The sequence below is a fragment of the Mus musculus genome, chromosome 1 (assembly GCF_000001635.26).
Source record: "Mus musculus strain C57BL/6J chromosome 1, GRCm38.p6 C57BL/6J".
In the NCBI taxonomy this organism is placed as follows: domain Eukaryota; kingdom Metazoa; phylum Chordata; class Mammalia; order Rodentia; family Muridae; genus Mus; species Mus musculus.
In genome coordinates this window covers 189,888,415-189,901,421 of record NC_000067.6, presented here as the reverse complement: position 1 = coordinate 189,901,421, position 13,007 = coordinate 189,888,415, and the positions used below count along the sequence as shown (strand labels likewise).

The window sequence follows — 13,007 nt, the reverse complement described above, 5'->3', positions numbered from 1 at the left end:
GTTTGTTGTAGGCTTCTGGAAGAATGGACTTGCTGCTTCCTGAGCTGGGGAAGGCAGAGGATAGAACAGGCCAGGCCAGTTCCATTGTGGACAAGACAGTACTTCTGGGCTCCCAAAGTACACAAGCACCTAACGTTATTTCCCACTCTCTCCCCTGACCCCAGCCCTTCCTTCCTCCCAAATCCCTTGCCATTTCTGCCACTGTAGAAGGAGCTCAGTGCAGAATCCAGGGCGGGCACTGAGGCAGAACCCTTGGAGGAAAGCTGCTTACTGGCTTAGACAGGTTCATGCTTACCCTCCACCCCACCCCACCCCCACTTCCCACCCTCAACCCCCACCCCGGTTTCTTATACAGCCTAGGGCTACCTGCCTAGGGATGGTGCCGCCCACAGTGGGCTGGATCCTCTCACTGTAATCATAAACCAAGACGGTCTCTCATAGATATGGCTACAGGTCAGCCTGATCAAGGCAACTCCTCATTTAAAGTTTTCATTCTCAGAAGACTCTAGTTTGTGTGGGGTTTATCATACAAACTGAGCAAGATGGCTGCTTTCCGTGACTCCTCTCGTTCTTCAGCAAACACTCCACCAAAACCTCTTTCCTCCCAGTGCTCTGCCAGAACTGCTCTGCCTGTTTGCCTTTGATTTCCAATCATCAGCAGTGACCTCGGCGGTGACAGGAGTTTTCAGTGGCCTCTCATGGTTCTGCCACCGGGCTTTGCTCTGACATTTGCCCTTCATCCCTAAGTACTTTCTTTAGAGTCTTCAGAATACCTCCTCCCCTCCCCTGTGCACAGATGGCACCTCCTCCCCCCCCCCCCCAGCTGATGAGTGGGCAGTGTTCACCCCTTTACCAGGAGCAAAAAAAGCAGACAGGCGATAGGAAGGAATATAGTGGATGCCTTTGCTGGAGTCTGGTCTGTAACATACCCTCGATTGTACAAAATGGCAAGAGAGACTGTTGTCAGTGACGTCCCAACCTGAGACCAGAGCTGGAAAAGTACCACCAGCTTCGTAGCCTGAACCACAGCGTGGGACCCTTAAAAAAATTCCCCAAGCAACAAAAAAACACCTTGACCAAGCCAGAAGTTAGAGGATCAAAGCTAAGGGTTATATCTGTCTTTCTGTCTTTCGGGGGTGTTGTTATCTCTAGTCTGTGAGCATTCCCGAGCTTCCCAGGTGGAAGTATGCTCTACTTGACCTTGGTTGGGGGACGTACTGCAGGTCTCTTCATACCTTAGTCTATGTGTGTGTCTCTGAGTGTATTTCTGTGTTTGTGTGTGTATCTTTGTGCATATGTGTCTGTCTGTGTATCTGTGTGTGTGTGTTAATGTGTGTGCATATGTGTATCTCTGTGTCTGTGTATTTGTATATGTGTGTGTGTGTGTGTGTGCTTGTCTGTCTGTCTGTCTGTCTGTCTCCATGCCCCATCTGTCTGTTTCCCTCTGTGGATGTGTCTGTCCCATTAACAGTTTCCCCCCTAACCCTGCTCAGAAGGAAGACTGGCCCCTGCACAAGCTGGAATGCTCCTCCATGGTTGTTTTGGGGGAGAACTGGAATCCTTCGGAGACTGTGCGGCTCACAGCAAGAATTCTGGCCAAACAGGTGAGGGAATGGGAGAAGGTCCTGCTACTTGAATTCTCATTAAAGGTCACAAAGCCTGGCTGAGCTTGGCTGCACTAGACTGAGCATGTGGCTAAGTATCTTTGGACTTGACCTGCAGTCACACCCACACGTGACGGGAAGGCACTTAGGCATAGGCTTTGCTTGTATCTCCTTCGTGCCCCAGAAGAGGAACATACACATAGCAGGTCAAACCAGAGCTTTCTCTGGGAATTTTTTTTTCTTACACAGAAAGCATAGCCATGACTTAACAGCATCAAAGACCAGACCTGCGGAATTTTCCCAGAGCTTCCAATGAACCAGACCGGTCAGGGAAGCTTTGTGAGTTCCCCTCCTTGCTTTGTGATATGTGGAGGCAGTCTGTCCCCTATCTTGTGTGTCATTCTGTACCTCTGCTGCTTTGCCCACCTATGTGTAAGCAGGTAAGGACCCAGAGGGAGGCCCAGATACCATGCACAGACAAAGAGGAGTGTGTGAGGGTAGAGCGAGGCTGAGGAGGAGGAGAGCCTGGGAGGGGGAGAGGAGCTGCCCGTGCATTCATTCCTCCCAGGCTCTCAGGACTGTTGGTTGATGTGTGGCCAGTCCTTCCTAAGCACGTGAGAAGTGCATGCCGGCCTCTGCAGAGACCTGGGTCCTGAAGCCAGCAGGAAGATGTGAGGGGCTTATCTTTGACATCCACTGACGTGTAAGGGAGAATAGGTGGCAGTGTGTTGGCAGAGGCCTTGCCGTCTGTGTCCGAGTGCCTTGGCTGCGAGGCCTCTGAGCTGCAGATTGGGTTTTAAAGCTTCCCTCATCCGCCTCTGGCTCTCTCATCCCTTCCAGCTCCCACCTCCTCTTCCAGTCTGATGCTGTGGTTTTAACCTGAGTATGATTGTAACGATCGGCGCGTGTGCTCGTCCCCAGATCAGGTTTAGCATCCCGAATGTGTAAACAGCAGTAGAACATTCTAGAACTCTGAGGTCATCTTTCCACTGCGTTCAGCTGGGGTCGGGTGACTAAAAAGACCGTCTCTGAGTAAGTAGAGCAGGGGTTGCCTGCAGAGTAAGACCCAGAGATGAGGGTGGGTTTTTGTTTGTTTGTTTTTTTGTTTTGTTTTTTTTGGTTTTGTTTTGTTTTGTTTTTCTGGAGAAGACCAACTGCCTGCTACTAAATGACAATCCTCTGTGAACTAGTAGCCGATGGCTGGACAGAGGAACAGGGGTGGATGTGACTGTGCAGTCTTGGGTTACCAGTCCTTCAGATTGTATCAAGCCCCGCCCATTGGGAGACCAGTCCCTTGCTCCCCTGCCTTCCCAGGGTCTCTGACAGTGCTGTGTTAAGGACTCAGAAGGAACGTGTGTGCTGCCCCGCCACCCCTGGGTAGGATGACTTCTTACAGAAGTGTGCCTTGTGAATGAAAGATGTCCACTCTGGCTTTGGCTCCTGAGCGAGCAGTCTGAGAGCTGGGGTGAGTTTAGAGGTTCCCTTCAGTTTCCACGATAATTACCCCTAATCAACTGTGAAATAAAAGGCACCTGACCATCTCTTCTTCCCTGTAGGAATAGGTGATTTAAAACCCAGACCATTTGTATTCCAGGAGCCTGCAAAGGATTAGGGAGACAGGCGACCAACTACCCAGGGAAGCTGCACATGCTAAGGAGGGAGGGGAGAGCGCCCGCTAGACCAGCCAGCCACCTGTATCCCCACATTGAATGGCCAGATTACAAAGCCCAGGCCTCAGGCCAGCTCCTGAGCTCTGTGTTTGAACTCTTGTCAACACCAAGTTTATTCATGTTCTCAAAGCCTCGTGGGTTCACTATTGTTAGCTCCTCTTAGGGCGTCTAGAACAAAGGCAGCGTGCGTTTCAAGTGAGGCTCCGCTTGCAGATACAACCTAGTGTGTTCCTTTTGAAATGTGGAATTTGAGATCATTTTAGCCTATGCTTAAAGAAAGCGGGAAATGGATGGGGTTTCATTTTGTTCCTTTTTAGAAAGAAGAGTAATAAATAGTGTGGTTTGTCCGTAGACTCAATCCTTTCAAGTTGGGACCCTAATAAGTTGTTTCGTGGCCCCGTTCTTTTCTGTAATGAGCATTTCTGAGCCTACTGTGTGTGTGTGGTGTGTCCTGGTGTTAGGGTACAGCAGACCCTTTCAAAAGCTATTAAAATAAGCCCTTTGGATCTGGAGGTCGGACAGACTTAGCACCAAGTGTGGACTCCTCAAGTAGATTTCTTCCTTGGACATGGCTGTGTTGTCTTCATGGGGACATAACCAGAAAAGAGCTGTGTTTGACCCCGGGCATTGACATTCCTCTCTGATTTTTGTCTCCGATTACTAGAAAATCCACCCAGAGAGGACACCTTCAGAGAAATTGTTGGCTGTGAGGGAGTTTGAGTCACGTGAGTATTCCTCCGATGGTCGAGTGTTTATCTTAGTCACAGATTTAACATGCATCCGGTGGTATTGGGGGCAGAAATAATTGTTCTCAGTAAGGATGGTGACTTTCAAAAACCAAAGCTCTTAGCCTTGTTTCTCCCGAGTGTACAAGTCTGTCAGGACACGCTAGGGAGGCGGAGGTCACGAGGTAGGCTTCTCCTGCTCCCGGCGTGATGGATGGTGTCCAGTCCCAGCAGCTCTGCATCTAGGAAAGAGCCGAAATCTGTGTGTGCACGTGTGCACATGTCCATGTTTGTATGCAGGTGTTCATGCACTCACGTGCAGGTTTGTATGGAAGCCAGAGGACAACCTTAGGCATGACAGTTTACCAACCAGTTTCCTCAGCCTCGTCCATCCAGATGGCCTTACCAAAAGGCGTTAAGTCAGAGCTACCCAGCTCCTTGGCTGTGACCCAGATCCCAGGGGCCTAAAGTGAGGGACATTGAGGCCGGATGTCATTTACAGTTAGTTGCATCTTTCTTACCTCACTGTGGCTCGTGGTTGGTTGGAATGTCAGGTTTGTCAGGTAAACCAAGTCATGGGAAAGTGTTCTGCAAGGCTCGCCGTGATGCCCCCCCCCACACACACTGTCTCTCTCACACACACACACACACACACACACACACACACACACACTGTTTATAACAGGAAAGAGCCAGGCTTTCTGTGGTAACGGCTTGTTCCCCGCAGATCTGGACAAGCTAGACAACGAGAAGAAAGATCTCATCCAGAGTGACATCGCCGCTCTCCACCAGTTCTACTCCAAGTACCTGGAATTCCCTGACCACAGCAGTCTCGTGGTGCTCTTCGCCCAGGTAAGGAAGGGTGCCAGCTCCCAGGAAGACCTTCCCACAGCTACTCATGAGGGCATCTACCTGACAGGGTCCTGGACCCCCGGGGAACTGAGTATAGGCGCAGGCCTGGGGCTCACCGGCCCAAGCCAATGAGAGCCCTTTCCTCAAAAGTCAAGGTGGACTCGGGCAGAGAGATGCCTCAGAGTTAAGAGCATTTGTTGCTCTTTTGAGGACTTGGGTTCTGTTCCCAGAACTGTAACTCCAGTTCTGGGAGAGCTAGGCCGTCTTCTGAGCCCCACAGGTACCAGGCACGCATTGTGCATACATACAGGCAAAGCATTCATATACGTAAAATAAAACAAAAAAACATGGACAGCAGCCGAGAAGCACCACCCAAGGTTGTCCTCTGTCCTTTGTGCTACATCCGTGAAAGCACACCACATGGAGACGCACACTCACATGCCACATGGTGAGAACACACTAAGCCTTGTTCCACACGGAACGGAGAAAGCAGTCTTTCCTGGCTTCAGCTCCAGTGAGAACCACTTTGAATGGTTCAGTGCATCATCCACAGACCTCAGGTGTAACATGAGACATCTCAGCCACTGTTATCATAATCAGAAAGCTACTCCTTGGACAAGGCATCATGGCTTCCAGTTACACAGGATCAGGCGGAAGCCCTGATGTCCTCAGGCCCACTCCTGGATTTGCACCACACTCGCCCCAGCATCTGTTTCTTCCTGTCTGTCTCACTGCTGGATGAGAGACCCAGCAAGCAACTTAGGAAGGAGTCTATTCTGGCTCAGGATTTGAGGCTACAGAACACGGTGGGCAGGTGCATAGCCGGGGCTAGGGAGGGCATCAGGGACTCTTCATTCAGTCCGGCCCCTGCCGTGTCATGATGTCGTACACGTGGAAGGTAAGCCTTCCCTCTTTGGTTAACCTAACCCAGGCACCCCTCAGACATGCCCAGAGGCTGGTTTCTGGAGCAAATCTAGATGCTGTCAGTATTAATCATCATGACAGCCAAAGGTGATGGGTGTGGGTGAGGGCAAAGAGTGCCTTTGGAGCCTGGATATACGGGAGGTTTTCCTCGCCGGGGCATGCTTACAGGAGAGAGTGCAGTTTGTCACAGCGGTGGGAAAGCAGACCTTCCCTTTAACAGTGTGACTCCCGCTGGCAGATCTTCCCCGTGTTGATGTGCTTGGCTCACAGGGCTCACATGAGAAACTGCACCTTCACATCAAAGTCAAGTGCATGTGTGGAAAAATGAAGTGAGCCATTTGTGTGCCTAAGGGAACACACATACAGTATATGTATATGTGTGTGGGGTATAGGCATACTTATATATTACAGGTATATGTATATGTGTGTGGGTATAGGCATACTTATATATTACAGGTATACGTATATGTGTGTGGGTATAGGCATACTTATATATTACAGGTATATGTATGTGTGTGGGGGTATAGGCATGCCTATACATAACTAGGTAATTTATTCCTTTATAATCTTTATGTTGATTAAATTTTAGTATCCATTCCAAAACTGTTCATACACACATCCATGCTTCCTTTCCGCTTTTCTTTCCCTTTAAGCTCCTCATAGAGCTCAGGCTAGAATCAAGCTATGTAGCCAAGGATGGGCATTTGGCTTCTGATTCCCCTACCTCCACTTGCCGAGTTCAGGAACTACAGGCAAGCACCACCACTCCCTGGGCTTCCTGTATCCTGGGCAAACACTCCACCCACTGCACCACATCCAAAGCTCCCTGGCCCCCTCAGATATGCTCTGTGTGGATTTTAGGGGAAAATTCAGTACCCCTGAAGAAAAGGCTAAGGGAAAAAAGAGGTGCGGCCTAGCCCCACCTTACCCTCTGACCTTCTCCCCGCCCAGCTCTGTGTGTGTGTGTGTGTGTGTGTGTGTGTCTGTGTGTGTGTCTCTGTGTGTGTGCTGTTCCACCCCTGAGCCTCTGACTCGTTCTGGGGGTCCCTGCAGTGCAGCTGGCAGCTGAAGGTGACTGCAGGCTTCTGAGCTGTGTTTTAATCACTCCAAACCTGTGCGTGGCTAAGAAGTATATTTTTGGTACGCAGCCTACATCTAGTTTAAATGCTAATTATGAGAATAGCTTTAGCAAGGCACTTACGCCTGATTTGACTGGAAAAAAAAAAGACCATAGCCCATGCATCTTTCTTAATGTGCTAGTCCCCGCTTCTCTAGGGATATCTCGGAAGGGAAGGAAGGCTGGCAGGAAAATCACCATGCAGTTTGGCTCAAACAGCATCACCGAGTCTCCAAAAGGAAGAGCGATGACACTCAGGCGCCCAGGAGAAGATGCAGCCACACTCCCACACAATAAGGGGAGGGACTGAGGAGTGAAGACATGGATGTCAGCGTGCCCCTGGGGGGATGGAGTAGGCCAATCCAGCCAGGGCCACCGCAGTGGAAGGACTGCAGATGAGCGGATCAAGGGCTTGGTTCCCAAAGGCCAGGGAGCTGACCGTCCCTCCATCTGTTTTGATATTTCTTCTTAATCTCCCTTTCACTCAGGTTTAGCAAGCACTTATCGTCGGCCATTGTGGGTACCACACTGAAGCAGCCATCCAGCAGGAGAGAGCCATTTTGCTTAGTACATAGCCAGTAATACCTAAGAACGGAGTTCCTACACAAAGAAGTTTACTGAAGGAAAGAAAATTCCGATTAATTCTACCTAATGTGGGTTGGCAGCCATTGGTTAAAGTACCAACTTTTGCTTAGGAATCCCTGGTCTCTGGGATTGATTATGTGCCTGTAGCCTCCGCCTCCTACTTCTTTTTCCTCCTCCTTCCCTCCCTCCCATGCCCCCTCTTCTTTCTTCCTCTTCCTCTTCCTCTTCCTCTTCTTGCCTCAACTACTGCAAGTAAAATGTTGGCTTTCACCATGGTAAGTGTGAGGATCCCTAAATGTTTCCAGTGACAGCTTTATATGAGATCGCCACATTCACAGTTACTAGATGCAGCTATCGTGAGAAACGGTGAGGCTGGAGCAATTGCTTAGTGAGTAAAGCCCTTGCCATGCAAGGGCAAGGACCAGGACCCAAGTTCAGATCCCAGGAGCACCAGTCCACCCCAGCAGTGGTGCTACAGCCTAGGAGAGGGAGAGAAGGAACTCTGAAGCCTACAAGCCAGCAAGCCTGCCTTCTGCTGCAGCAAACATGGGACCCCATCTCAGATGACGTGGAAGATAAGGACTGATGCCTGAAGTTGTCCTTGAACCTACATACTCACAGATGCGCGCGTGTGTGCACTCGCACACATACACATACATGCACACACACACAAGCACACACATGTATGCATATAAACACACACACATGCACACACAAACACAGGCATGCACACACACACAAGCACACACGTATATGCATATAAACACACACACATGCACACACAAACACAGGCATGCACACACACAACACTCACAAACACAAGCACACATGGACACAAGCGCCCACCACCCCAGCTCAGGCATAGAAAAACTTTTAAAAAGGAGCAAGCATAGTCTGGTGTGCAGAAGCCACGCGTTGTCGTCAGAGTGCCCCGCCGGGCTCCCTTGATGCTGCTCACATCTCACATCCTTGAACAGTCACTCAGCCATGTGTACCCGGGATCCCTGGTTTCCATAGTTGTAAGGTGGGCTGCTGTATTCACACTAGCAAGATACTGTATCCAGCACTCACCGGAAGAAAACTGAGCTGTAGCAGCATCTCCAAGTGTGGGAGGAGGTGAGGTCTCTGAGAAGTAGAGGGACCAAGTCAGTCACGGGGGCCCCAGCCACCTCAGCCCTCACCACTGCACGGCTTCGTGACAATAACTCTGGTTGCTCCCTCATCTTCTAGAAAGAGAAGACACTGGGTCTCCAGGCCTGAGGTTTCCAGTCCTTATAAAGATCACCTATGGAATTGTTGTCTCTCACAGGCTAAAAGTTGCCTTGGTTGTCCTTCTGTGTAAAGTGCCCTGCATGTTATCACACTTAGCGCTGTGTGTGAAAAGAGACATTTCCAGAATTGTCATGAATAGCCATCATTCTCAGCCTGTCCGCCTTGACTTAGTCCTCTGTGTGTGTGTGTGTGTGTGTGTGTGTGTGTGTGTGTGTGTGTGTGTGCGCACGTGCTCTCATGTATGAGGAAGCCTCAGGTCACCTTGTATGTCCTTCCTCAAGAGCTGTCCACTTGGTGTTCTGAGATGGACCTGTCACTGGGTTCTGAGGCTCTCCAGTTAGGCCAGACAGCCAGCCAAGGAGCTCCAGGAATCTGTCCGTCTCCACCTCTTCCTTGCTGGGATTTTAAGTGCACACTGCAGGGATCAAACTCAGGTCCCCATACTTGCAAGGCAAGCACCTTCTGACTGAGCCCTCTCCCCAGCCCAACTCTGACCTCCGTTGACCCGCAGTGATCTCAAAGACAAGAAAAGGACAGGGATCGATTTGGCTGAAATAGAAAAGACGAAGGTCTCATTGCCTTTGTCAGGGTTCTCCGTTCCTCTGCCCTCAGAGGAAGGGACCAGAGTCCATCCCACAGGTGAGGGGAGGCTTCCAAGTTAGCACCTCAGCAACTGAGGTGGACATTGGGTTACAAGTTTCCTTTTCTAAGGGTGTATGATTGGGAGATGGGGTCTCTCTCTCTCTCTCTCTCTCTCTCTCTCTCTCTGTCTCTCTCTGTCTTTCTCTCTCTGTCTCTCTCTCTCTCACATACACACACACACACACACACACACACACACACACACACACACCCCGTGGTCTCACTGGAGCTCTTCCCAGGAGGCAGCCTGACTTCCTGACACACGGACAAGGTTTCAGTCCCATAAGCCCCATCACAGGACCGCAGTGTGCCCAGGCCAGTCTAACTCTGAGGAGCGCCCAGAGCGCATGGAGAGGAGCTTTGACCCAGCATGTCTGCTTCTCTTTGTTGATACACTAAGATGTGAGGTGAATTTTATTTGGACAAAGGATGCCTTGGCCACAGGAACACCTGCATGCCTGCCTTTGATGATTGGGGGAGGGGGATCTGTGACTGGAAGTTTCTCTCTCCCTCCTCCCCTCGCCACCCTACCCACCCACCCCCACCCCCCCGTTTCGCTGCAGGTGAACTGTAATGGCTTCACTATTGAAGATGAAGAGCTCTCCCATTTGGGATCGGCGATATTCCCTGAGTAGGTTGAGTCTGACTTCATTTCTTCCCCTTTGTACTTATTTAACACTAATTTGATTTTTTTTTTTTTACATAACCCACCTGACTGTGTGTGGCAGACATGAAACTCCAAGTGAATTAAGACAGCTTTTTAATCTGTCAGATTTCAAAATATTTCCCCTACACTTAAGGATCCGGAGGTGGCAGTTAGCAGAGCGGTGGCGGAGACATCCCGCCAGCCCCAGAGCTGTTGTGAAGAAGTATCGGTGTGGAGAAGCCTGTGGCTTGCTGGGAAGTGTGCTCTCTGCTGGGCTGTGGGTCTGGCGATCTTGTTTCTTACGCTCAAAGCGAGACATTAATTGCACATGCAAGGACTAACCGTGGTTTAGGTAGAGAATGTATGAACTCCTGCCCATCTACCTGTTTTGGAAAATACCAGTGGAGAGTGGCATCGTTTAGAGGGAGGCTAGGTGGAGATAGTAAACTAGAGAAAGTTTTCAAAGCATTATCGGCCATTTCCCCCTCCTGATTTCTGGAATATCTGGGTAATTCCTGAAAGACCAGCTAGATCATGTGGGAATTCCAGAACAGTTGGTCCCTATTTCACAGGAGCAGCCAGGGAAACCTTTGTGCACCCTGAACAGATCCACACCGTCATTCCACGATGCAGAGGGTGGGAGTGTTTGGGGTTCTGTTGAAGACCCCTGGGGATGCCTGCTGCTCCTCACGTGCCATTCCATGTGCTAGTGCTGGGTGTTTGTGTCTGCTGCTGGGCTGCAGGCATCAGGGAAGTCAGGAGAAGGGGACCTGAGTGAGCAGATCTTGGCTTGGGCAGCTTTCTCCAGAGAGAGAAAAGGTAGCGGTGTTGGCCCTTAGGCCAAGGTGAGGTCTCTTGGCAGAGATTCTCATAGACTTTTGGGAAGAGAACAGAGAAAAGGACAGGCATGGGCTCTGCGAAGACAGCCCAGGCAGCCATTGAATTCTGCACTGTGGGCTGTTTATGAATGTCTGAGGATGTCTGAATTAGAGACCTCACCATGTCCCATGGCAGCCAAAAATGACAACTGTGGATCCTGAGCTGCCTGCCTGTTTGTTTTACTGCCATCCCCACCACCTCTGTTTAGAGAGACAGCCTAGCACTTTTCCAAGAAGGTTCTAGAAACCTGTTATTCGTTGCTTTTAACCTGCGCCTTTGGGAGCTTTGCCGAGCAGACATCCCGGCACCTGATGCCCTAAGCGTCCCTGTGGGAACCTAAGTAGGCTGTAGTATCAGGTAGAGACGTCCCCCCACAAGAATAAGAACAGGAGCCGGCTACCCGTTCGTGCCAGGTGTGAAGCTCATCGCCCGCTCTGCTCAGCTCTCTAGCAGGCAGGATAGAGGACGGTCGCTTCTCTCCGAGACACACCACAATGGGGCAGAAACCTTCAGTGGTCCTGAGACCCATTTGGGTTTTTTTGTTGTTGTTGTTGTTTTGTTTTTTGTTTTGAATCCTGGGGTAAGTAAGAGAAGGGTTCTAGTCTCTCATGGGCCAGGCAGTGCCAGTCCTCCCAGTGGTGACACGGACAGGCGTGCCCACGAGAGCATAAGCCCAGGTTTCTGGGCATTTTTAATTGGGGAAAAATCCTTTGGGACTGGAACCACATCAATGCGTGATTTCAAAGGCAGCATCTGTGAGATCAAGCACTTTCCCCTGTAGTTGAGAAATTTCTGTTCTCAGAACTTTGACCTTGAAATAATCAGAAAGCTCAAAGCATCTCACCTAGGCGAGTCTCTCCTGTCACTGTCCCTAAAAAGCAGACAGCAGCAGGAGCGGCCATGTCCCAATTTCCCAGATTTGGAGGTTGAGGGGCCTCTGGGGCCCTAGGGGGTGGGAGGATCACAGCCCATCCTCCCCCAAGCAGATGCCATTTCTCAACATCTGAAGGGAACGTTTGAGAAATGATCCACTTAGACAAAAGGACAGCCCCTTTGTCTTGCATCTGTGTGTACGTGGGAGCATTGTCTGTGAGTCTGTCTGTCCAGACGGAATACTTCGGATAGTTGTTATTCGTTTATAGCTAGAGATCAGATTTCGCATTTGAGTATAGTGAAAAGAGTGCCATGCCAGCCATTGGAGCTGAGGATGTGGCTCGCTAGGGTAAAACGCTCACCTACCATGTATAGACCCCTGGGTCTGGGCCCCAGAACCGCATAAATTGGGTGTGGTGACACATTGGAGGATCAAGCCTTCAAGGTTTTGGAGTGAATCTATAGTGAATTCTTAGACCAGTCAGGGCTACTGGTGACCCTGTCTTAAAAAAACAAAACAAAACGAAAAGGCTAGGTATTATTCTAAATGCTCGGTGAACATGCTCGCCGGACAGTCTGAGCTGGCTGTCTGTAGACGTTTAACCGTCTTACACAGGCTCAGCTCCTCTTACTCATCAAACGGGTAAGCAGTAAGTCACTTCAACAGCCAGCCCACGGCATTCAGGCAACTTGAGTTTTCACTTTTGATTGGCAGTGTTGCATTGATGAATCACAGCTGCTGCCCGAATGTCATTGTGACCTACAAAGGGACCCTGGCAGAAGTCAGAGCTGTACAGGAGATCCACCCAGGAGACGAGGTGAGAGTACAGCTAAACTGTCTGGTTTTGGGACCCTTCCTGGGTTACCTCCCAGATTTGGGACCTGGCTTGATGTTCCTTGCCAGATACATGGGTGCTTGTCATTTCCTTTGGCCAGATAGAAGCAAGAAATACATTTGAATTAAATTCTTTTTTTTTCAAATTCATTGTTTTACTTTGCATGCGTGTATATGCACACCTCTGGGGTTACAGCACCAGGTGGGTGCTGGGAATTAAACTGGGGACCTCTGCAAGAACAAATGCTCTTAACTTCGGCGCTCTCTCTCTAGCCTCCTGCAGTGAAGTTCTCATCTCAGCTTTTACACTCTGGGTATCCCTGTTATCAGACAATCGGCTAGTGAGTTCCTTCCTGTCCCATAACACCCCACAAAGCTCTGAA

The 13,007-nt window shown here is 50.1% G+C and overlaps 1 protein-coding gene across 4 annotated transcripts in view; it reads left to right on the top strand.

Annotated features, from left to right (window-relative positions):
- The window catches only part of Smyd2 (SET and MYND domain containing 2), a 42,004-nt gene that overhangs the window by 21,074 nt on the left and 7,923 nt on the right, over window positions 1-13,007 (top strand). For 2 of the 4 annotated variants that reach the window (XM_017320186.1, XM_006497147.4), the window contains exons 3-6: window positions 1,494-1,604; window positions 3,939-3,999; window positions 4,727-4,851; window positions 12,505-12,607. In XM_017320186.1, the coding sequence (XP_017175675.1) occupies window positions 12,515-12,607 (93 nt within the window). In that variant the 5' untranslated portion in view covers window positions 1,494-1,604; window positions 3,939-3,999; window positions 4,727-4,851; window positions 12,505-12,514. Of the gene's footprint in view, window positions 1-1,493; window positions 1,605-3,938; window positions 4,000-4,726; window positions 4,852-9,954; window positions 10,023-12,504; window positions 12,608-13,007 lie in introns of all 4 variants that reach the window. The other 2 variants (NM_026796.2, XM_006497146.4) reach the window with 2 other exon arrangements.